At 39.9% G+C, this 27998-nt stretch overlaps 2 protein-coding genes across 2 annotated transcripts; one reads left to right on the top strand and one right to left on the bottom strand.

Annotated features, from left to right (window-relative positions):
* Nucleotides 1–475: 475 nt before the first annotated feature.
* On the bottom strand, nt 476–27998 carry LOC147632497 (uncharacterized). The gene is made up of 10 exons (XM_086806996.1): nt 27592–27998; nt 3512–4325; nt 3336–3441; nt 2452–3246; nt 2245–2359; nt 1800–2151; nt 1272–1711; nt 1039–1172; nt 707–947; nt 476–620 (listed from the first exon to the last, which is right to left on the bottom strand). Exons 1-10 carry the CDS (start codon nt 27820–27822, stop codon nt 615–617), a joined length of 3234 nt encoding a protein of 1077 aa, XP_086663122.1. The 5' UTR covers nt 27823–27998; the 3' UTR covers nt 476–614.
* Nucleotides 7585–12142, top strand: LOC147632498 (uncharacterized). Its single transcript, XM_086807835.1, has 3 exons — nt 7585–7853; nt 7929–8189; nt 12079–12142. Exons 1-3 carry the CDS (start codon nt 7699–7701, stop codon nt 12140–12142), a joined length of 480 nt encoding a protein of 159 aa, XP_086663961.1. The 5' UTR covers nt 7585–7698.

Genomic DNA, 27998 nt, shown 5'->3' on the forward strand with positions numbered 1-27998 from the left:
CCTCCGCTGCAAAGGGTGCGTCTATTTAGCGAGCCAAGAGCAGTGAGCACAGAGCAGTGAGTAGAAATAAAGTCCTTGTGAAAGTGAGCAAGTAGGGGCATGGTATGATGTTAAGCGAGCATGTAATGTTAAAGAGAAGAGTGAAACCATAGTGCAACTCTATAATGAACAGAACAAAGAAGACTAAAAAAGTTTAAAAATGACTATTGCAAATAAAGCATTTTCAAATGAATGGTGTGGATATAAAAAATCACTACAAAACTCATACTACTTGGCTCGCTAAAAAGACATTGAATTGGTCATTGAGCTACTAGTAGAAACAAACTATTGTTGCAACCACATGGAAACCATAAATCAAGCCATTAAGATGCACAACAATTTTAATAGCCATACCACTGACACAACAATATAATACTCTTTAGAAACCATAACCATAGGATTTAAAAATTTTATAATCCAAATAAAAATTGTCCAACAATCAGCTACATGCTATTGTAAAAAACATTCAGAAGCATAACATCCATCAAAACATTACTTCCATAGTCCCAAAAAAATGATTGTCTCAATTAAAAAAAGACTATCTCTAATGGCATTTTGATGTAGACATGTGATCCTCATAACTGCAAGAGACACAAAGAAAAGAAAATAAGCTTTATCAATACAAAATTGTTCTCTACTAACATATTTATCTTTTCAACATGCATACCTTTGCTGAGTATGGTTCTAACAGGTGATCATAGATCCGCTCATCCTTGTCTAACATTATGACATTGCGATCCATAAATGCTGCCACTAGCCCAAGAGTTCCAGTGCCAGCAAACAAATCCAAAATCGTGTCCCCAGGACGACTGAAGACGGAGACGATGTATTTGCTAAGCCGCTGACCTCTCTGACAACCGCCCCGCCATGGTCTACCCTTTCTCTTCACCAGATCCTCCGATGGCACTCTTGAAAACGCACACAAACCATTAACCATATGCCATAAAGATCACCGAAAGTCATTTTAAATTCTATCTTGATTTGAATGCATATACATACATGTCAAAGATAAGATCTTGCCCTACATCAAGATCATCACCTAGTGCCAAATCCCTTAGTTGATCCCCATGCATCACAAAGCTTGTAGCAGGAGATGTTGAGCGAACAAAAACAGCCAATATTAGACAAGTGACCTACAAGCAAAGACACATTGGTTGTTCATGCATTTTCACCTTAAATGGGACAAAGAAGATTTGCACAAATGACAGCCCCAAAGAGAACAACACCAATACCTGGGTAGTAATCATTTGCCCCATCTTCTTCCCAATAGGTGGAGTACACCTCACAACCTGTCTATGATAAATGCCAAACCCAACGCTCTGTGCAACCTGCTCAATGGTCACTCCTTCTTCCATAGTGTAAAGGCATGTAAAGAAGCCTCGATCCGAGAGACAAGAATAAACAACTTTAAAAGTAGAGTCATACATGCCATCCCCAATCTTATTCCAATATGGAACCTTGTTTGCAACACAACCTCCAATGATGATATTTGAGGGGAAGTCTGCAAATATCAACTCCACACAGTAATCGGACCCTCTACTCTTGACATTCCCTACTGTGCAAATAACATTCATGGCATCAAGCACTTGCTTTCCCAATGAGGATGCATCCTCCATGTTCACAAAAGTAGCTGCAAGGTCCTCAATACTGACATTGAAGGCATAAATGGTTCCTATAGACAGGTTTTTGACATTTAACACACATAGTCTTAAGTCAAAACAATCGGATCACGATAGAGATGAGGTAGGAAGCTCACATACCTGGAGCTTGCAATGTCTTGGTTATGATGTCAGTTGGTTGTATCCCACCTGCACTACTATTGGATGTCTGTTGTTGACTCTGCTCCTTATTTGCTTCCATTGCTCGATTCACCTCCAATGCACGATTCACTATTTCCCTCCCTAAATTCACTGGCAATGACTTACGAAAAGAAGCCGATGCAATCGATGTTGCATGTGATGTGGATGTGGCCTCATTATGATCAATTTGCTGGCTACGAAGCTCCAATATAGACTTATGTTGGCGATACAGATCAAGCTCCTCCTCAGGCACATGGTTTCTTTCAAGGACCAACCACCACGGGCAGAAACGAGACTCTATGCTTGACATGGCCTATTCAATGACAAACATGGGTAAACACAACTCACCCTCAATATGAACATGTTTCTCAATCATGGATTCAAAATGACAAATTCAATCACTTACTCTTCCAAGCTTCAAATCGGCATACATATAAGATTGATTGTCAACACAAAGCCACACACTAGCGAGAGGGGGTAAAATATCCAATTGGTGCTCCTCAATTTCAGAAAGCAACCATCTGCAAGCCAAAGCCCAAATGATAAAACAACACACAGAAAGAAGCATGCATGTTTTTTAACAAGGAATATTTGGGTTATGTTGTAGGAAAACCTATAAACGACTCGCCGTGCAGCACTTTGTAGGCCTGGTTGATGGTCAATATCATGGCTAAATTTTATGCCTCCTTCGTGCACTTTGAAAGCCCTTTTGAAGTACTTTCTTCTGCATAGAACAACAAAAGAGGTGAATCGGCTCTCACCTGGCAACCTGACTCGATCGGCATTTTTAATATCATTTTGGATTCTCAAACCCAGCTCCGTGATCTGAAGCCAATAGGAGTACATGTGCAGCCATTCCCTAACCTTTGTCTTATCATTTGGCATACCCTCAAGTGATCGCACTGCAGCCTGAGAGTTGTCCAATAGCTTGACAATGTGAGCCTTATCTGTGTCTCTGATGCAAGCAGAACCTATCATATTGAGCTTTTCCTCTATGGCCACATGATTGGTTGACGCGTGCCATGGGAGGGAGAGCACTGCACACCAAAAGGCCTCACCATTGGAGGGATCAGCAATCCTTGCATATTTTGATGTTTTTTCTCTGTAGAGAACTTCTACCTTTCGAGTCACATTCTCCCTAGCAGACTCGGCAAGTGGTCCATTTGATGCCTCATCAATTTTTTGCTCCATCTCGTCCTTGAACAAGAGCCAAGTCATAATCTGGATTGGCAAATGAAGCCAACTAGGCCTTCCTCTGGCAGATGCACTCTGCATCTCTCTCTCAACCCACAGCTTGTCCTCATTGTCCAAATGTGCCATGAGAGTTGTTAGGTCTGACTCTCCCAATCTTCTTAGTTGAAATAGACGATCACCAAATGTGGTTGGCACAAATGCATAATCATGCGTCCTACAAAACAAAGAAAAAATATGTTAATATTCTTGAGTACAAACAACTTACTTGACATAGAAGGAGACTCTGATAACAAATTAACTTACTTGTTCAACCTGGACAATGAAAACAAAAGCTCACCCACATCCCTCCGCTCGAACACATAAAATTTACAGAGAACAGAACAATGCATGGACAAATCCCCTTGAAACCCTGTAATAAAACACAAAATTAGGAAGGACAAAGAAGCATAAGAAACTATAACATCCCAATGAGAACTCACCTGTAGAAATGCAATCCATCCAAGCATTGTGTCGATTATTACCATCAAGAATATGCACCATTTTTCGGCTCAAGTATGGACCCCAATCAGGGTCAAGTGCAAGAGTTTCCTCAAACTGTTGATTCACAGTCCTCCAATGCTCATCCCAAGATTCCTCCCTCTCTTGTGTCAATGGTGTCTCCTCCCCTTCCAAGTCCATAATTGATACTGTGAAAGCTCCCATGCTCTCAATGTACCCACCTAGTTTTTTGAAGCTTCGAGTAAGAGACTTATCTGTTGAGGGAGAAACCTTTCGGATTGCCTCCGTCTGGATCATCCTACAGAGAGGAACACGTGGAGGTGGAGACCTAAATTTGACTCCTATCCTATCTAAAAAGGCTTGTGGAGTAGATGTCTCAAGAATCTTCCCAAAAATATCAACCTTATTTTTTTTCTGCTTGCTTCCTTCAGTTTGGGTTGTGACAACTGTTTCTTCTTGATCCTCTAGTGGATGTGTGTTCTCTTCCCCCTCTATCTCTCTCCCAGTATCCTCAGTATTCTCACCTTCATCCTCATTATCACCACCTTGAGTATTCTCACCCTCATTTTGATCACCTTTATTTTCCTCAATTGCCCCCACTACATTTTGTCCATCCTCCTCATTTCTTTCATCACTATGTAGATGCTGCCTATCCATATCCACCTCCAGGTTAGTGTCATCTATGATATGTACCGCATGCTCCGTACTAGGGTTTGAGGAGGCGGCTTGCTCCAAAGTGCTGGAAAAATCAGCTTGCCTCCTTGTGTGTCTCGATGAGCTCTCACCTGGGCCAACCTGCACACTCTTTTTCCGCTTAGCAAGAGATAACTCATCCATTTTTGCACAACAAGAACCTTTCAAGCAAGATGCTCTAGTGAAATGACTCGAACTCATTTGAAAACCAGATAGCCATGCAAAAATACAAGAACAAATCTTCAAATAGTATTCTACTCGTATTGTATAATTAATTGATTATTTTAACAGCAAATTCAGTAATACGACACAAACTTAAAGAAAAGGTGGCACATTCACTAAAGAGATTAAATTCAGTACTGCAACACAATCATCAAACAAAGGTGGCACATTCACTATCCAACAAAACGGCCAACTCATTAACGAACAGAATATCTCTGAGATTATCATATGGAGTGCTTTGGCCCAAATTCCAAGGCATTCAAAGCCGTATTGAATATTTTAAAAAAATATTCATTGGAAAATATTTACGGAGCCCTTTTCAGGTGTTCAATTCAAGGCATTCAAATTTATTGGAAAATATATAAAGATTCGGTAGCCGAAATCTGAAGGCATTCAATATTGAGTACTAATAAACTTTAGAAGTGATATTTCGCAATCCAACACTTTTTTAAGGACAAACTTTTTTCTTTTTGTGCTATTGTTCTTTAGATGCACATGTTTGCTGGTCTCCTCTCTCGACTGTGTGAGCCGTTTCTCAACCAAGAAGACATCAAATGTGAGTTTTTTGAGCTTCTTGTATACTCAAAGTCTGCATAATATAGACAGTAGTAAGAGAGACAGTCTATGCAATGTGTTTGAGACAGCACCATATAGATAGCATGTTCTTACACTACTCTCTCCAAATTTCTGCCGCCGGGGGGATCCAAGGGGGGCCGGCGAAGCTTGAAACGAACTCAAAATCGTGATGATTTTTTCAATGCTCAGCAGCAAAACATCCTATTATTTTGTGCGCTGAGCGCACAAATTAATTCAAGAAAAATAGCATGAAGTAACGCCGCACATCTCATACTGTGTGTGGAGTGTGGCGACAGCAAAACATCCTATTATTTTGTGCGCTGAGCGCACAAATTCATTCAAGAAAAATAGCAAGAAGTAACGCCGCACATCTCATACTACTGTGTGTGGAGTGTGGCGGCAGCAAAACATCCTATTATTTTGTGCGCTGAGCGCACAAATTCATTCAGGCAAAATAGCACAAATTCATGGATGATGATACCTTTCTGTGTCTCTTTGTTGGGGAGAAAGATTGGAGTGGGGAGAGGGCCCTGCGCATGAGATCAGCGTTTCTTTGCTGGGGAGACGTATGATGCTTCATGATCGCTTCTCCGCGTGTGTGTTCGAGGGAAGATGCTTCTGTGCAGAGGACGACTAAAAGCCTTAAGTAATTGCTTCATAAGAAGTAGCCGACTACTAAAAACCCTAAGTTAGGCACTGGACAAATTTTTTTATCCTAACACTAATGAATTTCAACACTAAAATTTAAGGGTTTGGTCAATATTTTTTCGATTTTTTTAAATCTATAGCACAGTTATGCTACGGCATCCAACTGGTAGAGTTTTTGAAATCTAACAGGAGATTATGAAAAAGCGCAAGAACTAACACAAAGCAAATATGTGTGTGTGTGTGTGTGCGCGCGTGTGTGTGTGTATACATACACACACACACACACAAACATATATACATATATACATGTACTCTTTTTGATACCCTTCATTATGACTGTTTTTGCAATAAATATTTTTATTTGCTTCTACCCATAGTCTTAAAATGAGCCTGGTAAAATTGTATTATGGCTAGTATATGCTATTGATTAGAGCAAGAACATCTAGTATTAAAATATTTTTGGCTAATATTCAATGTAAATTCCTTAATTGTTGTTGTGATTGCATTATGCAGGGAGGCTCGTGTTTTCCTCCATTCTACAATGGGTGCATGCATCCGAGTCCCCTTCTCGAATGGCAAATGTCTTGTGTCAATCAACATGATCCGGGGGAAGCTTGGAACTATTGGTGGGATAAATGTGGAGGCCTTACTTGAAATTGGAGGAGAGTATGAGCCCATTTGTCCTTTACACTTGTATGCAGGGATTGGAGACGAGGCATATTTTATCCTGGAGCATTCATTGTCCTCTGTATATATTGCCAAATCAGAGAATTATTTTGAGACCCCAGAACAAGGCCCCTCAACTATATTTCCTCCCGGTTCTCGAAAGAGTACTCCAATGTAAGTGGCATTAACTTTGACTTTGACATTTTTTGTTTTGCATTGTGCATTGAATTAGAGAGCATTGTGCTTTGCAGTGACTTGGACACTGAAGAGATAGAAGAAATCAATGTCCAAGCACATGGGTCATTGCAAGAGGAGATAGAGGTCTCTCCTGTGGAAAAGTGCTTTCAACATTTGGAAGAGGAAGATGTTCAGTTTGATACTGCGGTCTCTTGCTTTCAAATAATCCGCATGTTACCTCCTACTGATGTCTTGCACACTTTAATCCATGATTGTGATTACAAAGGCAAGGTAAAAGAGCTTCCCAAGGTGTACCCAGAGTTTAGTACATATGAGCTTGAAGGTGGGAAAGGTATGGAAGGGATGGAGCAAAAATACGAGGGCAACATTTGGACAAAGCCACAAACGCAAACTAGGGCCAATAAAACTTTTGTTCTTAGGAAGAGCTTCTGCGGGGGAACCTTCCAGTGCATGAATGAGCACTGCTCCTTTAGGACACGTATGAATCAACCAAACAAACTCCATTGGAATGGGCAGCTGATAAAATCTCCAAAATATGGGAATTTAGCAATTGGGAGCTTCGGGAACCTTGAGTGTTTTTTCTGCAAGCATGTGCCAATGTGTCTTAAAGAATGTCCTGCTTGTGTCTATTATTTTATGCCAAAAGAATCAATGCACAGCAGACTATTTATTCATTATGGCAAACATACACACATGGTTTCCAAGGGAATGTGCCGAGCATCGATACGAAATATCAAGGCCTTTGTAGCACGTGCAGTGGGCATCGACCACAACGCTGGGCCCAGAAAGGTACAAATGATTGTGGCAAGGGAGGTGGTTCTAAGAGCATTCACTGATGATGACAAGGCACAGGGAGAATTCATGACAGAGAGGGAGCTACAGGAGATGTCGCAAGAGTTGCAAAGTTTGATAAATGTCAAAAAGTACGTAGGAAGTGCAATTTAGCAAAGAATAGTATGCAATTATCATCTTTAATACACTAAGTATGCTTTATGAATGCAGGGTGAAGCAGATGGTAATGCAAACACAAAAAACAACACGGCCTCTGGGTGAAGGATATGAAGCCATTCTTAATCTAAAAAGAACATGCCATTTTGAGTTCTTCCATGGTTCTCGATTTCCATTGCAAGCCACCACTACTACTGAGCGTTGCTTTATCTTTAAGATGTCTACTACTGGACCTGGTTCTGGGATTGACATTGTTCGGCGAATGGACAAGGATGGTAATGGGGATCTTAATCAAGCATGGGTCTGCTTTGATCATGTGCATCGAGTGGATACTGGATGGCATACAATGGGAGCACATGTTTATGACCACATGTAAGTTACAAGCGGTAGAGAGCATTGCTTAATTTGTGTCTTTAATATAACTCTGTTTCCATTTGTGGCATGCAGGATTGGTGAGCTATTGACAATAGCAACTTGTGAATTTAGAGAAGAGGATGAGGATGCTCAAGTCATGTTTTGGGAAAATATGAATTTGGTAATGGTGGAGCACACAGGGAAGGTAGCAAATTTTTTTGGGTTTATGGCGGATGAGGCTGGCGCTAACTGGAATGCAGTGAGACGTGTCTTCAACGACGGAAAGGAGATGATTGAAAGAGAAAGGTCATGTTTATGGCATTGGGAAGACAACCTTCGTGTCCACACGCAGAGGTACATCTATAGCCCACATCAAGAAAAGCACAGGGAGATGTGTGAGAAGTGGAGGACTGCCCCAAACAAAGAAAGTGCCCTTCAGCAATTTCGCAGGATACGAGCATGGTGGGCAACTGGGAAGGCAGCTGATAGAAACATCCCTAAGCTTCTTAGCTGGTTAAGTTGGTGGCACTATAGGGTTAGTCGATGGGGTCATTTCATTTTAAAGGTAATGTTTGTAAGAGATTATTCATTGTATTATTGTGTGCCTCCTACTTATGTGCACTGCATTGTTTTTAATCAATTTCTACCACTCTTGTAGGATGGAGAGCCTATTGTCAATGCTCTTGTCCCAAGGACAAATATGTCAGAGACCAAGCATGCAAGCTGGTTGGCAGGGGAGGGGTATAGGCAAAAGATTAGTCTTTATGATGCTTGTGTGACAGATCTAATCAATGCTTACTTCCAATGTGCCAGACAACTGGCTTTCTTGGAAGGAAAATACACAGGTTGTGGGCCTACATTGGAGCTTTTGGTTGAGAGAGCTCTTTCTCGACAGAAAGCAAGTCCATCCCCAATAGCTACCTCACGAGCAGTGGATGATGCAGTGGCGGGGACCCCTATGTTTTCAAATAGGGTAAAATTCAAGGGTGAGAATAAAACTATTCGAGCCAAAAGGCCACTACACGACTCGACAGAAGAAAACTTTGGCAACTCTAGCCATAGGCCTGAGTTTAACTATGTGACAAGAGAGAGGTTAGAGCCTGCAATAGAGGTCGATGAGCAATGCAAAGTTTTAGAGAGCCTTGAAAGTGATGTGCATGATACAAAGTGGGCCTTGCGGAGGATACCAACAGTGAATCGAGTTGAGTGCAACCACTGGGCATCGGGGAAAAAGTGTAGCTCAAGGTTGCGAGGGGGTGATGTCAGTCCTTGTTTTTGGAGTGATTGTCAACTATCCTCCTGGAAAAAGGAGAAGTATTGCTATTTTTGTAATACAGATGTTAGGCACACTTGGAAAATTACAAAGACAATATTACATCCACCAGAGGATGTCCCTTGTGTTTGGCCCATTGCTAAAGGTACCAAGTTACAAGTGAAAGAAGCCTGCAAGCTTATTAGAGCAGGATATGACATTGGTATTCCTCTTGAGTTTTTTCTAGAAAAGGAGCTTGCAAAAGGCACTAGCGAGACAAACAAGGAGGTGAAACAATTTCCATATCGACGAGGAATTTCAAAGGCTGCATTTGGTCAAATCACTGCAGCCTTAGATATGCATGCAGAAGTTGTAGGCAGCCATATACATATAGAAGGGGTAAAGGAAACATTTAGTATTAATCCATTGACCAATGGGAGCCAAGACACACCTCTGATAGAGGTCACTATTCAGAAGAATCCAATGTGTTCATGTGTGGAGTTCAGAGATAGAGTGGCCAAGAAAAGACCATATCTTGCATGCAAGCACATATACTTTGTGTTCTTAATGATTCTTGGACAGGATGTGAACAACAATATGCATATTCATCAAGTTTGTATTTCTGAGAGAATTGTAAAAGACATGCTAACTAAGTCTATTAGAAGTCATCCTCAACAGCTTTAGGAACCTGCAACCCACTTTAGTTGAAATATGTATGGGGGTCATGTCAAACCAGCTGAACCGTAGTCCGAGTTTATTAGATATTGTTTTGGAAATGTTTTGGTTATTTTATAAATTTTCCTGTCTATTGTCTTTCTTTTGCTAATGGCTCTCCAATATTGTGAATACTATAGATTCAACATCTTTTTAGCGAGCCAAGCAATATGGATTTAATAGTGATTTTTTGTATCTGCACCATTGGTTCGAAAAAAAATTATTGCAATGGTCATTTTAGAACATTTCATGTCTTCTTTGTTTGATTGCTACAGAATTGCACTGTGGTTCCACTCTTCTCTTTAACATTTCATGCTCACTTAACATCATACCATGCCCCTACCTGCTCACTTTCACAAGAACATGAGCTCTACTCATTGCTTTGTGCTCGCTGCTCTTGGCTCGCTTTTTGACCATCCCCCGCTGCAAAGACTCTGGCATTTGTGCACTTAGAGATGGGATGCTTCATCATCTTCGAGCAAGGAGGCGGTTGGCTTCACCGCGAAGGATACCCGGGAAGGGATTCTCGACAGTGGTGCTTCCAGGCACATGACTCCATCCCGTGACTTCTTTCTGGATCTGAAACGGCAGTCAGGTCGCATCTTTATTGGCGACAACTCCACTATTCCGATACATAGTGAGGGCCGGATGGAGATTATTCTCGACGGCAAGGGGGACAAGCATGCTTCCCGTGTTCTTTATGTCCCTGCTCTGGGTTTTCATCTTTTGTCAGTGCGTGCATGAGGTATGCAAGACTGGCTTTCAGGTGGAATTTGAGGAGCATTCAGTTGCTCTAAGGGACCGTGAGACTGGCCAGGTTGTTTGGGAAGGCGGTGTGGAGAATGGTATCTACAAGCTCTCTGCACTCTCCTCATTGACACGTTCTCAGGTTGGAGATTTGTGGCACTTTTGTTTTGGTCACTTAAATGTGGATGCATTGAGGCGAGCTTTCCGGGATCAGATGGTGGTTGGCTTGCCAGATGCTGGTAGTAGGCAAGGGCATTGTAGTTCTTGCATACGTGGTAAGCAGCACAGGGAATCCTTTCCGAAGCAGGCTTCCAGGCGGGCTTCGAAACCATTGGAGTTGATTCACACTGGCTTGTGTGGACCTCAGCAGATACCATCTTTGGGAGGATCTCTCTACTTTATGCTGCTTGTTCATGATTGTACCAGATTCACGTGGGTCTACTTTCTTTCCCAGAAGGACCAAGCTTTTGCACGGTTCAAGGATTGGTACGTGATGGTGTAAAAAGAGTCTAGATTTCAGGTTAAGACTCTCAGGGCTGATAAAGGAGGTGAATTCTCCTCGACTGTATTTTTCAGATTTTGTGCAGATCATGGCATCAAAAGGGAACTGGCCAATACTGGATCGCCTTCGGAGAATGGAGTAGTTGAACGCAAGAACAGGACTGTGGTGGAGATGGCGAGGACCATGCTGGAGCATCGTGATCTTCCTCGTCCACTTTGGGGTGAGGCTATGGCAATGGCTGTCCATACTATTAACCGATCTCCGACGACTTCAGTACCCCACATGACTCCATTTGAGGCATACTTTGGCAGGAAACCTGATGTCTCGCACTTCCGTGTCTTTGGGAGTAACGCGTATGTACATATTCCGAAGAAGTAGAGGAGGAAGCTTGACTCCAAGTCCCGCAAGCTTGTATTTGTGGGGTATAACTCTGTTTCCAAGGGATATAGGTTGTATGATCTAGACAGGAACGAGATTGTTGTCAGCCGAGATGTGGTCTTTGATGAGCATGTTCCAGTTTCCACTGTCGAGGAGCCGCCACTTCTTGGAGATCCAGAGAAGTCTGATGATGATTCCCAGACTATCATTCCAGTTGATCCACCTCAATCATCACAGGAGGTTGAACCCGTAGCTGGAGCACAGGAGGCTCCACGATCTGTTCGAGCACCTAGGTGGTTGTTAGACACCCTTTGGGAGTCAGGTGTCATGGAGCTACCCTCCGAGTGGACCACAGAGGACGGCCCTCGAAGATCACATCGAGTTCGAGATAAAAGCAACACAACGGAGCTTCTTCAGGTGAACTATGCTTTGATGTCTCGTATCATGCGGGATAAAGAGCCCACTTCCGTAAAGGAAGCCCTTTCACAGGATACTTGGAGAAAAGCCATGCAGGTGGAACTTGATGCCATCGAGAAGAACCACACTTGGGAGTTGGTACCAAGGCCGTCGAAGCGGTCTGTCATTGGTGTCAAATGGGTCTTTAAGACCAAATATGCGTTTGATGGGTTGGTGGACAAACACAAAGCCAGGCTTGTAGCTAAAGCTTATGCTCAGCGGCCAGGCATCGACTACGAGGATACCTTTGCACACTGACAGCGCGGATATCCACGATTCGGACCGTTCTTGCCCTTGCTTCTTCTTAGAGGTGGCCCCTGTATTAAATGGATGTAAAATCTGCGTTCCTTAATGGTGACCTGCAAGAGGAGGTGTACGTTGAGAAACCTCCAGGATTTATTGTTCCAGGATCTGAAGGGATGGTTTACAGGTTACGTAAGGCCTTGTATGGTCTTAAGCAGGCTCCCAGGGCTTGGAATTAGAAGATTGATTCCTTCTTTATTCGGACTAGATTTCAAAGATCGGTTGCAGATCCGAACTTGTATCTCTTTCGGGAACGCGGCATGGTCACACTTATCATCCTTTATGTGGATGATCTCATTCTCACCGGCGGTCATGTGGAGCACATTGGAGTGACCAAGGTTGCCTTGTCAAAGGAGTTTGAGATGACCGACTTAGGCTTACTTCACTTCTTTTTGGGATTGGAGATCTGGCAGACCCAGAGGGGGTTTTTCGTCTCTCAGCAGCAACGGTATGTTCATGAGTTACTTGAGGCCTTTGGGATGGAGAACTGCAAGCCTATTACTTCGCCGATGGACCCAAACACAAAGTTAACTGTTATTACTGATCCTTGTGAGCCAGTTGATGGCTCATAGTACAGGAAGTTGGTTGGTTCATTGATCTGGTTGCTGAACACCAGATTGGACTTGAGCTTCTCCGTGGGACTGTTGAGCTCTTTTATGCAGACGCCATTGAAGTCTCATTGGGATGCAGGATTGCGGATCTTGCGGTATCTGTAGAGTACGAAGGATCTGGGACTCTTTTACACAGGTTGGAATGGAGTCAGACTCCAAGGTTGGAGTGACTCAGATTGGGGAGAAGATCCAGACACGAGGAGATCTACTTCAGGATACAGTTTTACCCTCAGCTCAGGAGCAGTTTCTTGGAGCAGCAAGAGGCAGCCAACTATTGCCCTTTCTTCGACAGAGACAGAGTACCGGGCTGCTTGTGGTGCTGCTTGTGAGGTTGTATGGTTGTGGAGGCTGCTAGGCAAGATTGGGTTTCCACAAAGGGAGCCCACAGTCATCCAATGCGATAACCAGAGTTGTATAGCTATTGCTCGAAACCCAGTTTTCCATGTCCGTACCAAGCATATAGAGATACAGTATCACTTTGTACGTGAGAAGATCTTGGCTGGTGACATCTTGCTACTTTATTGTTCGACGGAGGACAATGCGGCGGACCTCTTCACGAAGTCTCTACCTCACGCTACGCTCAGGCAGCGCTCCAGCTCCCTTCGGTTGGTTTCATAGCCACCACGAGCTGAGAGGGGGTGCTAGAAGTCATCTCCTGTCTATATTTATACACCAGGGCGTCTGTTGTGGGTGTGCCCACCCTGTATAAGGTGTTTTATCATTTTTCCTCAGTCCCCGTATTTTTTCCTATTTTTTTCCATTTTTTCTAGTGGTGGGGAGGGATGCCAGAGGTTGGCAGGAGCACTTCAGGGCTGGCCGACTGTCCCAACAGGAGTCCTGTGGTGGCTGGCTGATTGCACACAGATGATGCGTGGGCTTTTGGACTGCTGACCGACTGCATACACACAGTCATGGACATCTTCTGTGCTGGCTGACTACACATGCAGTCGTGGACATCTTTAGTGCTAGCCGACTGCTCTCCCAGGGGCATATAAATAGGCCCCTTGCCCCACCACTTCCTCATTCAGTTTTCTCGGGATCTTGTGTATAGAGAAGAGTTTACACACCTATCTCTCTGTGCTTCTTGTGCTGTCTATTTTTTGCATTCTACTTGCTCTTGTCTACCCAAGTTTGGTTATCATTTCCGCTGCATATTCTGACAGACCAATACCATCAAGGTTCTCTCCAATTGCGGAAGTGTTGAAACCATGTCAAATGACACACTTTTTTTAACTTTTAGTGTTGAGCCGTAGTTGAGTTTGTTCCCAAGCTAGCCATGGCCAACCATAATCACAAACACCGTTGTGACCATTGAGACATTTCTCTTTTACACTACCGTAAGAAAGTAACACATAGAGCAATCCAAAAACTAAACATACACAACACAAGTGAAAGTGCCACCTCATAAAGGAGCCCATTATGGAAACTTCTTAACCATATCAAAACTAAGTTCCATTTTCTCTCCATTCAGACAAGGAACATGGAATGCAAGAAAAGGTATAGAGACAATTGCATGAACTACTTCCAACCGAGGTGTTTTAAAAGGGCAATCACATAATTACATGGAATGCAAGGAAAGGTATAAAAACAATTGCATGAACTACTTCCAACCGAGGTGTTCTAAAGGGGTATTAACATAATGTATTCTCATTAGTGTGTGCAAGCATGCAACCTTAGGGCCGTGTAGGCGTAGAACCAATGCCATTGTGAACCATATAGCCCAACCCCATGCGAGAGTAAAAGGATTTTCTACAACCATTCCAAACCTTATGTTCCATCAATATGTGAATATGCAAAATACATACTAGGGATAACATTTAAAATGGGAGGGGGATTTTCCATGATATAGCACCAAGACTAAGAAAATCCACATCTCTAGGGTAATGATAAAATTTGATAGAATTGGAGATCCTATTCAGTACATAGAGAAGTTTGATAAGTTTGCGAAGTCATGGAAAGAATTGATGATCCCACCAAGATCTTCTAGTTTGAACTTTGACTTGAAGGCATACTAGGGATAACATTTAAAATGGAAAGGTGACTTGCCATGATATAGCACCAAGACTAAGGAAATCCACATCTCTAGGGCAATTATCAAATTTGATAGAATTGGAGATCCTAGTCAGTACCTAGAGAAGTTTGCAAAGTCATGGGAAGGGCTGATGATCCCACCAAGATCTTCTAGTTTAAACTTTGATTTGAAGGCAAAGAAGACCAATGCTTTAGGTACAAGACCCACTTGAAAAGACTAATTACGAGGTCTTAGACACACTTTAGATGTGATATTATTACACATGGGATTCAAATGCAGTCCCATAGCTCATCTACAATCTCAAGAAAAAGGAAGGAGAGACCATGTGGAACTAAATTGCATGAGCCAAGAATCCATGTATCTCTATATGACATATGTCCTAGAGAAATACAAGATGACTTATCACTTAATGAACAATTTATGACCGGTCTCAAGAGAAATAGACCAGTGTCCATATGATATATCCATATGAGATGCAGCCTAGAGAGAGACTAAATATCTTATCACTTAATGACCAATTCATGACTGGTCTCAACAAAAGAAAGAGACTTCATGAGCATCTTTACATATATAGGAACTACATCTTTGATGAGTGTTCTCTTGAGACAAAGTACCTAGTAGATAATCCACAAGACAAGTATGCAAAGGTTGTCCACTAGAACCAAGAGATAGGGGACTCATCATCCAAACCCTTGGAACCTAAGGGAGCCAAGCACTAAGAATAAGATCCCTAGTCAAGGACATGAGTATGATGAGTTGGCAGACCTTAACCAATTCGTAGGGCCAATCCTAATACTAATCTCAAGGCCAACCCCAACAAGTTCCTCAAATTGGACACCCACCCTTACTCACATGGAGAGAGATGGTTTCCTATGTAATTTATCCTTAAAAAACCATTGAAGTATGGAATGTCCATTGTTAAGTCCAAGATAACAATAGCTTTATGCTTATTGCCAGTGGTGGCAGATGTGCGAACCATGATAGAGCTCATTTTATTGGTATCAAAGAAACTTGGCATGAAAAACTTTGGCACCATGATAGGTATTCCTCATCTAAGATAAAGCCTTAGCCTAACTAGTCCCATGAGCTACCTCCTCAAATGACACAAGCTCCATGCATGCCTAGAACCTCTTACTAAGTGGTATGTGTAGACCACCACAGTAACCATACCCACCTCCACTACTACCGCCTCAACCCATAACGATCAAGAGCCTTTTCCTTATGCATATAACTTTAATGCAAAAATAAACATAAGCTTTATTCTTTATGCTTATGCATAGATCTATATACTGTAGATATAATGCATACAACTTTGATGTGTAAATAAGCATAAGCTTTATGCTTATGCATAGATCTGTATATTGTAAGTATAATGCATTAACTTTATGCATAGTATTCATGCTTATGCAAGTGAAAGCCATCGGCCATTCCTCAGAGCCTAAAAACTGGCAAGTTTGCAAGCCGTAATCTCGGTAGGTCGTCGAAAAGCCCTCAAGACAATAACCCACCAAGCCTATAAGACTACAAGTTGGCAAGTCCACAAGCTAATACGCTTGTAATTCTAAAACACAAGCCTATAATTTTGAAAGCTACAAGTTGGCAAGTCTACAAGCTAGTAAGCTTACAATACCATAAGCCAACAAACCCATAGGCCTAAAATTTCAAAAATTGATAATCTTGAATATCTTGATCCTGCAAGATTGTAAGGCCATAAGAAAGTAATTCAAGAAGCATGTAAGTGTCTAGTCACACAAGTTTGCAAGCTCGCAAGCTACAAGTCTTGAAGCAAACAATCCCACAAACTCATAAGCCAAAAAGTGTTGAGAGATATAATCGTGGTGTTGTGTGTATGTGGGAAAGAACCCTAGAGGTGAAAGATATTGTGGCAAGATAAGAATGCCACATGTAATATTGAATGGTGTGTGAGTGTTGATCAAAAGAAGTGGAAAAAGGAGTTGCCACATGGATGATGACATGTAACATGGATAAGACTAGAGAATGCAGTAGAACTTGTGTTGAGTGTGCAATCTCTCTCTCTCTCTCTCTTATGGAGTTCTTAGTGTGGTTTAACCCACCTTAATCTATGCTTAATCTTGTGTCTGTCATGATCAATCCCATTTTTGGATTGTTAACATGGTATCAGAGCTTGGGAGGGTTCTTGGTTATGGTGAATATTTATGTATAGATTTTTTGGTTATGAGTTCTTTGATTAAGCATTATTTTTTGTTATCATAAAAAAATTGCACTCATATTATCATTTGGATTTACATTTGTGAGGATTTGAGAGAGATTTGGAGCTGCCATTCTCAAGTTTGAGAGGAGATTTGTAATAAGGAGGCTGCATAGAAGCTGCCCAAGAGTTGCAAATGGGATTTTTGCAATATGGAAAACCTGCTCATCATCATGGAAGCTGAAAATGGAGATTTCAGCAAATATGAAGGCTATGGAGTCTTTGGTGTCAATAAGGAAGCTGCCAAGGAGACAAAGGTGTTTCAAGAAGGTTGGTTTTGTGAGTTTTTCCTCAGGTTTTTGTTATTGAGCATGGAATAAGCTAAATGATGAAGGGTTGCTATTTTATGGGGTGAGAAGATCCCATGGTTCTTTGCAAATGGGCAAAGAGTGTAAGGATGTGCAATCTTATCCAAATGAGGGGTAAGATAAGGAGTTATGGGCTGAGAGAAGAGCCCATGATTGGGCACACCAGAGGGGGTGATGCTGCTTGTTGAGTTTGCTCATAGATTTGAGCAAAATTGTAGAAGCCAATGAAGGCCATTCATTCTATTTTGGCACCTATGGTTTCAAGAAAAACCACTTGAAGAGAGTACCCTCCTTATAAGACTAATTTTATGCAATAGAGGAGCATGCACTTTTGGAGCTCAATGGGGAGTTAGCTATGGTCATATTGAAGGTTGTATGTAAACCTCAAGAGATAGGTTTGATGGTTGAGGCAAGAGGAGGTGAGTTCCATGAGGAGCTCAATGTAACCATTTTGAAGGAGGCCCTCTACTGCACAAACCAAAATAAGGTTTGGTTATTACAATGAGAATCTAAGGCAAAAGCTTCCGAGGAAGAGGAGAAGAAGAAAGCTTGATTGAACGCTTTCAACTGAGAGAGACAGTCCCAAGGCAACATCTAGAGCATCTACAGCAAGAGAGAAGTCTTTGGTGGAAGCTCATTTAAGAGCTTGATATAGCCATGTTGATGGCTACCATGGAAAACCTCGCCTTTGAGAGCAATGAGGCAAAATGCTGGTAGAGAAAGCTCAATAGAAGATGGGTGAGCATCAACTGTTGATGCAGGAGGCAAGAGCCTTCAAGAAATTGAGCAGGGCTCTTGAAGAAGCTAGAGCAGTTGATCAAAGCTAGCATGGCGAGCTCAGAGTAGAAGAAAGCGATGGATCGAGTCGTGTCAAGAATATTCTCCTTTGTGAGTAAGATGCATGGCAAGGGGCCAAGCTGCAGTTAAGCAGCAAAAGCCGATGGATGCTTTGTAGCTGCATGCCAACTTTGGGTCCGAGAGCCTGCAGTTCACGAGTGTTGGTGGGATGACTGTAATGGAGCTCAAGCTGAGCACGGACACGAGCGCCCTCGTGCTCCTGCACAAGGCCCGCATGACCTCCTACAATTACCTTATGTGACATTGTGGACTCAAGGAGATTCTACACACTCGTCGTATACAACCAACAGCAAAGAGCAAGAGGAAAGGTGCAAAACCGCAAGTGGAGGAGAGAGAGAGGATGGATAACGGCCACCCACCACGGCCCATACAGAAAGAAGACTAGCAAGCGGCATTCAATATTAAAGCTGGCCATGTATAGATGACATAGTGGCAGAGGTGGCAGCATGTGTTAACTTTGAAGAAATTTTATTATTATTAAAAAAAACGCCTTAGCCATTATAAGGGTGCATTAACACAACCAATTTTCAAAGCTTTTAAGAAGATGTTCACACACACATTAATTTTTATTTTTCACCCACAATTGATGATGGGCACTCGTTCACGAGCCTGCGTGCCCAAAACAAAAATTTTGTAGTCACCCATGGTATGAGGGCCGCCCTGCCCGCTCTCACCTAGAAGCTCGAAATGGTTGTTCCGTGATATGTGCATGAGCGATGCACGTGTGAGACGCATGGGTTGGTTCCCACCTAAACTTCTACGTTCACATTGGACTCAGTGGTTCCACTGTGAGCGAGTCGGCTCAAAATGGACTTGGTGTCTAAGATGGTAGACATGCACACATATGTTTGTTTGATGGACACTCCAATGTATCATTGAGGGGGAGTGTTGAGAGGTAGGGATTTGCGGTTGTGCAATGCTACATTGATGGGTGATGGGTGAGTTGTGGAACACCTCGATTAAGAGGGGGTGTTGAGAGATGTAATTTGTGGTGTTGGGTGTATGTGGGAAAGAACCATAGAGGTGAAAGATATTGTGGCAAGATAAGAATGCCAGGTGTAATATTGAATGGTGTGTGAGTGTTGACCAAAAGAAGTGGAAAAAGAAGTTGCCACATGGATGATGACATGTAAAGTGAAGAAGGCTAGAGAGCCTATATCAGTGTATGGTTCATTTGAGATATGCAATAAAACTTGTGTTGAGTGTGCAATCTCTCTCTCTCTTATGGAGTTCTTAGTGTGGTATGATCCACCCTAATTATGTTGCTTAATCTATGTCTTTCACCATGATCAATCCCATTTTTGGATTGTTAACAAAAAGCCCATAAGCGAGCAAGTCCAAGCAAACAATCCCACAAACTCATAAGCCAAAAATCCCACAAGCGAGCAAGTCCATTTGTAGGTGATCCCACAAAGCCTACAGGCCTACAAGTGTGCAAGCTAGAAATTTTGCAAGCTTGTAATTTCTTCCACTAAGTTTAAATTTGAGAAATTCCTCTTTTACACGTGTTCTTCCTACATTGGATGCACCATCATCCCTTGCCCCTTGTTCATGGTGGACTTCTCTTTTTATGTGTGGGTTCTTCTAGTTTTTAGGATATTTTGCAATTCCTTACCATTTTTCTATTTCTCTCTTTAATATTTCACTTCTTTTTATTTCCTTCCTTACACTCTTTGTTTTGTTCTTCACTTTTAGATGTCTTTCCTTTTTCTAGTTCTTCTTCTCCCTTTTTTCCTTAGATATCGAATCATCTTAAAAGTCTTCCTCAAAGCTTGACTCTTCACTATCATAATATATTATTCTTTTTAACTTCACTAGCTTCCACTTTCAAGACCCTTTCTTCTAGCTCTTGGCCAACTCTTGGTATGATTCTTTCTAAATGTGTTGACTTATCTCTAAACCGTTGAGGAACAAGCTCTACTTAATAAGATATTGTTCAATTGTTGGAAAAACCCTTTCTCTATTCCATGAATTCTTTTACACATAATGAAACCACCCTTGCTTGATCGTCTCTAGTCAGCACACCACATTCTTTTCACTGGCTAAGTTGCATTAATTTACAAAAAATCCCTTTTTGATTAGTTCATCATAAGTCAGGGTGTACTCTTATTGATATTGTTAATACCAATTTTGTGCTTTGTCTTGTATAGTCTATGGTAAATAGTTGGCAACACTTCACTTTTTATGGCCTTAAAATACACCCATTGTTTAAGAGTCTGCATGTTTATTGTGAATCTCTCCTTTTGTCGGTCTTATAAAATAAAAAACTATATCTATGTAAACCATGTCTTTGCTATGCTATCAACCTTCTTGTATTTCACAGTTTCCAATTTTTCTTCATTTATCTGTATATTGGTATCGCAATCTCCTTTGAGCCCTATTTTATCATTCTTCCTCTCTCCTTCTCTCCTTTGAAGCCTATTTATGAACTCTTGTTATTGTGATAGTTGTTCCATCCTTTTACCTATGTACTTAGTTTTTTCATTCCTCACCAATGTAAGTACTAGACTATTCGCCAACAATTTCCTAACCTTACTCTATTATTATTCTTGTCTCCTTTGAGCCATGTTTCTTGTGTGGCTGTCTTATTATTCTGATAGTTGTTTTATCTTTACTTAGTTGATCTTTCCTCACTAATATGTTACGATATCGAGCTCAATTAGATATAGGTGACATTTCAAGATGATAGATCCACACATATGCCATTGGCATGGTTGGTGAGATTATGGGTAATATAGCATCATTTATTTACAAACTATGTGATAACCATTTTGTTTTACTAGAGTTATGAGATAATTATAGTGTTAGTTCATGTAGTCAAGTTCTCACTATGGACTGACCTTGTATGTTATAGTAGAAGATTACTTTTACTTATAGTAAGTACTCTTATCTTTATGTCATGATTGTAGAAAAGAGAAGAGAATAGAAGAAAGTCATACATCCATCCCTCTTCTATGCTTGTCTACTCTTGTGTATGTGTGTTTGCTTACAAACGAGCTTGGGCTCACCCTCTCCTCCATATTCTTATCATGGTATCAAAGTGCTGGTTCGCGTGAAGAGATCAAGAGACAAGAAAAGGAAACAGTACATGGATAAGGATAACTCTTTTTCTTTTCCTTTGTTTTAGAAGCAAATCCCTGCACATAGTTGCTAAGCAAGAGTAACAAACATGTACAATAGTAAGGTGCACTGGCACATTTTGCGTCACCCTTCACAATGAAGAAAAGAGGTGATATATTATGTGAGATAAGTTCTATAGAACTTCAATGACTTTAAATTTTGGATTCAAAGCCAGTTTGGGCCCCATTTAGCTCTATAAGTTTTTCACATGCACTCTGTGAAAGTGTCAACTTTGATTATGTATGACTAATTTTTAGTTCGATGCAAAGTTACCACACTTGGTTCCATGCCAGTCTATGTAGAGAACTAAGATTTACAAGTTGTTGGAGGATATATATTTATGTGACTATTTTACATATAGTTATAATAGATAACAAGTTTACAATACCTCAGAAGGTGGCTACATTGGAGATTTGAGGTTTGCTATTGTAAGTCAAGAAGTTTCTACAAGAAATGTTTGGTAAGTTTCTTACATGCAACCGCGTCTGACAGTCTATCTTAGATTGTGAGTGAGACACTGAATAAGAATAATCTCCACGCATGGAAGTTTAGGATGAGAAACTTTTTTTATGAAAAAGGATAATGGGAGTTTATTTCAGGTGTGACAAGAAAGATTTGAAGCTTCAAAAAGAAAACATCACTCTTCAACAGGGGCATGATTTCAAGGCATGGCATAATAAAGTTAGAAAAGTGATGTATTTATTGTTTGTTAGCATGTCGGATGCTATGATTAGTCATATACTGGATGTAGCAACATTAGATATATGGGATACCTTGATTAAACTATATAACATAAGTACCAAGGAAAGAAACTAGATGTAGCAACACCAAATACATGGAATACCTTAGTTAAACTATATAGCATAAATACTAAGGTAAGAAATATGTAGTTAAATTAAGAGATGCATAATGTCTATATGAATAAGGTGAGTTTTATTGATTACTTGTCATCTCTATCAGAGATTCTATTGAGATGATGACAGCTTCGTGTGAGTCATATTAAATGGGCTTGACAAAAAGAATGATCAGTTTCAAACACCTACGCGAACTCCAAAAAACTTTACAAACTTTCCAGACGTTAAAGCCCTTATTATCATTAAGGAGATAAATGTGGAGAGTAAATTATCTTAACAAAATATGCATCAACAAGTCTTCTTGTTGTAAAATCCCTTTTCTCCTAAATTAATTTCTAGATATATATTTCTAGTGAAAGAATATAAGAATTTAATAAGATGAGTATTTTTAATGGAATGTTTAAAGACTAAGAAATTAAGAGTGTAGAAAATAAAATTTAAATATTAATATTCAGGCTGCCATATGGAAAATTTTGTTAGGAATTTTAATGTACACATGTGCACCCCCTTACACATTGGGATAAAAATAGAGCAAGAAAGTAGTAAAAATAATAGTAGTTTATTTTTTTTCAAAATAAATACAAGATTTTTTCTTTGAAAATTTAAATAATGTAAACTATCCATATTAATATGCAAAAAAAAATATTTGAGGATTCTCCTTTGACAAATGGATGTGAATTATTCGTAAAAATAGGCAATGGAATATATGTGTATTCGCCTCAGTAAAGGATGTGAATAAAGTACACATTTAATTAAATTAAATTAAGTATATATTTAGTTGAATTCAAAGGTGAATATATAAAATATTAATAGTCTAAGGTTGAAAGGTGAGTGTAATCACCTTAAGATTAATTTCTGAAAGAAAATTAATAGTCTAAGGTTGAAAGATGAGTGTAATCACCTTCAAATTAATTTTTGAAAGAAAATATAATTAATGTAGAGATAAGTATAGTAAACTAAGAGAAACTTGTAGGACTCCATACATAGATGTATTTGTTAACTAGAGATATATGGGTGGATGCATGTAACGTGGTGGAGTGCATGAGAAAATGAATGGATTACACTAGAGGTGCATAAAGATATATTGGGCGACAAGACTAGCAACCGTCATTTTCAAAAATAAAAAATCACCCTCTTCATGAGAAATCCACGAGTTTTTCCATCAAGCTAGGAGCTCGGCTAGGAGAGTACCCTTTTGCTTAGTTGTTTATACAGTACTTATCACTAGTTACCAAGGATCAAAGTAGTCGTTTTACATATTAGAGACTGTACAATGCAAGAATTTAGTCAAGAAATGTTTGGAATTTTTAGGAGAGATCAGAAGCTAAATCTTTTGTCCACTCGTCACTATGAGTACCTACAAACCCAATTTTTTGAAGCTACAACTATCTTTGTTTATAAATTATAATTTTCTTATATTTTTGTATTAAAATTAAGATTTTTTATTTGAATTAAATTAAGAAGATAATTAAAAAACTCCAAAAATTTCTCAAGACCAAAAAACCTGTTAAGAGAAGCCTTTCCCATTCATGATTTCAATTTAATACCTACATTAGTAAATTAATAAACCTTTTTATTTTCTTTAACCTTAAAAATATAGATGTTGGGATAGCGTATTTCTAACCATATGATAATTTACTCAAATTATAAGAGAAACCTTAGATCAAATCCATTTTAGAGAGATAAATTTAATCTAAATGCTCTAAATATTAAGATAAGCCCAAGTTTAGAATAGTCTCTTAACAAAATTATGAGTAATGGGATTCAATTAGGAGAATTAAAAATAAATTTTAAATTTAGGTTTGACCCTGGGCCTACAGAGAAAAAGTAAGACTAGGATTATATCGTAGTTCAAGGAGAATCTGAGATCAAGCTTATAAACTCTTACTCCCTCCATACTTAAAGATCCACAGTATCTTTCATGTGAGTTTACTGAAGAAACTGTATCTTCCAAATCCAAGTCATATATTGGATGAGAAGTACATTGTTCTTCCACTCAAGGTAAAATGGAACTACAAGAGATTTTTCATAGTTTACAAGATGAGAACATCTTAAAGTTTCAAGTTGGAAAGAATGTAAGATCTCTCTTTCCTTAGCCTGTTTCAACTAATAAATTAATTTCCAAATGTATATTTCTAGTGAGAAAATATGAGAATTTGATAATATTCAAGATTTTTTAATGAAAAGTTAAAAGTGACAAAATTGAGAAAGTAAAAAAATTTAAACATAAATAATCAAGCTACCATGTACAAAAATCCATGTTTGTTAATCAACCTCCATAGCCTGTAGCTCAAGCTCTACCATATCTAACGACGTGCCTTATCATGTTAGAGCCTTTGCAAGCCCATGCGGATGTGTGTGCCTCCAAGGGTGCTAGAGACCCTCGTGAAATTGGCATGTTGGATAAATATATTGGTCATTTTTCTCTGTCATTCATGGTGTGGTATCATGAGACTCTGTGGGAAACATGGCAACTCTTGGTTTTAAGTTGGTATCAAAGCATAGTCACATGAAAACTTGTTTTGTCGATAGAAAACACGAAACATATGAAACAAACGAAACGTTTCAAAATGATACGAAAGAATCAACCAAAAGAATATTTTATCCAAATTTGAGCTTTTTTTAAATTTTCTTTAAAAAAAAAAATCTTGTTCTTCTTTTATTCTTCTTCACCCTCACTTTCTTCTCCTTTATCTCAAATTTCTTAAAAAATCCATAAAGAAAAAATGATAGAATAGACAAAACGCCTCTTCTGATTATATATAATAGTCCCCAAATTTGACTTCTTTCTCTTAATTTCACATCCCATTCTTGAAATTTATTTAAATTTTCTCACTAGATCTTCAATTTTTCACTTTCTCACAATTCCCAATGTAAAAATCTAAATTTCATACTTTCGACCTTAATGGTAGAGTTTTCTCAGTTCACTATGCCTATCTTTGCATTAATTACTACTTTGCTTCCAAAAATTAATCATAAGGTATTTGCACTCATCTTTCAATATTACATTATTAATCTTTTATCCATTCACCATTGAATTTTCTTAAATATGCATCCTATTCACATTCTTTGTCAAGGCTAATGCACATATATATCTTACGGATAATTATCATTGTTTTAATTCTTTAAAAAATTTTCTTTTATTCGTTTTTAAATTTGTTTCTAATATTATTTTCAATATTTTTTTTCTCTATTGTATTTCCAGTGTTTAGGGAGGTGCATATATGTACATTAAGCTAAAGCATAGACAATGAAAGATTAAAGAAAAGAATAAATAAAAAAATTTATATTAAACATCTTCTAAAGATGCAATGGATCTATGAGACCAAAAGTGATACAACGCTATCCATGGTATGTCTCATCATGGAAAAGAAAAACAAAACAAGTATAACTAATATAGCTATCTAAAAGTAGAGGTTGATACAATCATCATCATGTGGGAGTACATGGAATATATAAGCACTACTATAAGATAATCTCATTATGGAATACCACAGGGAAACATCATCCTCCAGTAGAGGGTACAACTCTCTCAAGTATATTGAGCATGGAATGCCTGAGAGAGAGTGTTACAATACACTCTAGAGAGAAAGACTTATATGAGTAAATGACGAGATAGTTGTGTGTTTAACTCAATGAAATTATAAGATCTTTGTAAGCCTAATTATTCTTCTCCCGACGTCATTGCTTACATCACATCACACAAAATATCTAAATACAATTGTGACATCATTGCTTACATCACATCACACACAAATATCCTAAATATAATTGTGACATCATTGCTTACCACGTCTTTATAAGCCCAAAGTTTCTTCTCCCGAAATCATTGCATACGCCACATCACACAAAAATATCTAAATATAATTGTGACCCCTCTAAGAGGTGGCTCACACACGAAAACACACAAGTGATCCCTCTAAGAGTTGGTTCACATGCATAGGTCGAACCTTGATTGCCAACAATTTTCCCTCAAGAGACTATCTCATACTATGACAAGGATAAATCTTAGGCTCGTGGACTAGTCTCTTGTGCTAGTTATAGGATCCTAAGTGTAGAATACACACAAGATCAGGTCACATATAACACAACACAACCGAAAACAACACAAATGCTTCCTCTATGGAAAGATCTATCTCCTCAATGATATTGGCATGTTGTTTTTTATAAAAGGAGAACCTTTCATTATGGTTAATTTTCACACAATGTTTGCACGGATTCTTTGAGCAGCAATCCTTCTTCACATTGTTGTTCCTACCACAAAGAGAACACTTGAAACCTTTATAGTTCTTCTTGGGGTGACGAAGAAGATGTCTCCCCTGCTTCTCTGTTCTTTATCTTATTCTCCTCTTTCTTAAAGGAGGGAGTGGCCCCTTCCAAGATAAGACTAGGTAGGTTCTTCAATGTGATAAGGTTTCAATAAAGCTCGTATGGCATCGACTTTATCACCGGAGCTATAACAACATCTTCCTGCACTTTCATGTTGGGTGCAACAAAGTGATTCGTGAGGGACTTCATTTTATTCACATGAGCATCAAAGCTCTCGTGTGGTTGCAACATATGAGTCCATAGAACTATATCTGCAAGATTTCTTACCCGAAGCTCCAAGGAGTTTATGCAACGCTTCGGCCCTCTCTTTTTCATGATCCACATGAATGATGTAAGAAATGTGAATTGTATCAAAGAGCAACAAGGCTAAGGAATTGCCTTCGACCAAATGATCATAATTTAGCATCGTTACCTTTTGAGAAATAAAGAATTGATCATGTAGAACTAGTCTCCTCACTAGATTTCCGGTAGACAAGAAAGAACTACATTATTATTGTACTAAATAATATGAGGCTTGAGCGATAAGGAAATGATGCAAATGGTACCACAAACAGTTTTTACACCTTTCATGACTATCCTCTTCAAATACAAGTGTCTCATAGTCTCAAACTAGGGCTATGCCTGTCACGCCTACCCTCTTCGAACACGATTGCATCACATAGAGCACACTCTCACGGTTTCCCCAATCGGACGATCCTCTAACCTCACCCTCCGTTGCTAGGAAGTCGATGCCTTGCTCTCACGGCTCCTCTTTGACCAACAAAAACGACAGGTCGTTTTGCAATGAAATACCATGGTGTGTTGGTAAAGCTTAGCTTTAAGCTATGGTCTCTTGGCCGACCACTACCTTGAGTTGGATCCCTCTAGCAGCTGTTTCTCGCGCCCATCTACGATGATAATTCACATAATATTCTAAGACCAATCCCTAATTGTAAATCACAAGAAGATGAAAACTCGCTAAGCAATGCTTTTATTCAACAACTTCCTTCTATCTCTCACTGAGTACGACAACGGCGAGCCCAGGCAGAAACTAATAATAATGAAGGGGAGTTGCAAGGGTACCTGGAGCTTGAAGAGACTGCCGGTAGTGGAGAAGATGATGAGGGCGATTTCAGCGTCGCAAAGGACTGAGAGCTCGTAGGCTTTTTTCAAGAGGCCGCTTCTGCGCTTGGAGAGAAGGTGACCTGCCGGCTGGTGGTGTCCCTCTTGCCGCGGCCAAGAGGCCTTCTCGATGAAGTGATGTTCCTGCAGCAGGCATCCATCATCCCACGTCCCCACGCGGAGCCTCTCCATTAACAGTCTCCTCTACCATTATCTCAGATTCTCTCGTGCTCTCCTCACCAAAATCTGCCATTCTTTTTGCAAGCGTAGGAGACGAAAGATGCACACGCGCAGCTCTTTCTTTAGACAGAGGCACCCTGCGAGGGCTAGGGTTTTTCGGAAACTAGGGCTCGGAAAATGCGTATTGT

Source organism: Cibotium barometz, chromosome 13 (genome assembly GCF_041138505.1).
Source record: "Cibotium barometz isolate CiBa-2024 chromosome 13, ASM4113850v1, whole genome shotgun sequence".
Lineage (NCBI taxonomy): Eukaryota > Viridiplantae > Streptophyta > Polypodiopsida > Cyatheales > Cibotiaceae > Cibotium > Cibotium barometz.

Excerpts from the sequence above, each read along its gene's own strand:
- LOC147632498 (XM_086807835.1), top strand. The coding sequence starts at position 7,699 with ATGTCTACTACTGGACCTGGTTCTGGGATTGACATTGTTCGGCGAATG. Across the intron at positions 7,854-7,928 it reads GCACATGTTTATGACCACAT|GATTGGTGAGCTATTGACAA; the intron begins GTAAGTTACAAG and ends TGTGGCATGCAG. Across the intron at positions 8,190-12,078 it reads CTTCGTGTCCACACGCAGAG|GCTTGTAGCTAAAGCTTATG; the intron begins GTACATCTATAG and ends ACACAAAGCCAG.
- LOC147632497 (XM_086806996.1), bottom strand. The coding sequence starts at position 27,822 with ATGGAGAGGCTCCGCGTGGGGACGTGGGATGATGGATGCCTGCTGCAG. Across the intron at positions 3,442-3,511 it reads GATGGATTGCATTTCTACAG|GGTTTCAAGGGGATTTGTCC; the intron begins GTGAGTTCTCAT and ends GTTTTATTACAG. Across the intron at positions 3,247-3,335 it reads TCATTGTCCAGGTTGAACAA|GACGCATGATTATGCATTTG; the intron begins GTAAGTTAATTT and ends TTTGTTTTGTAG.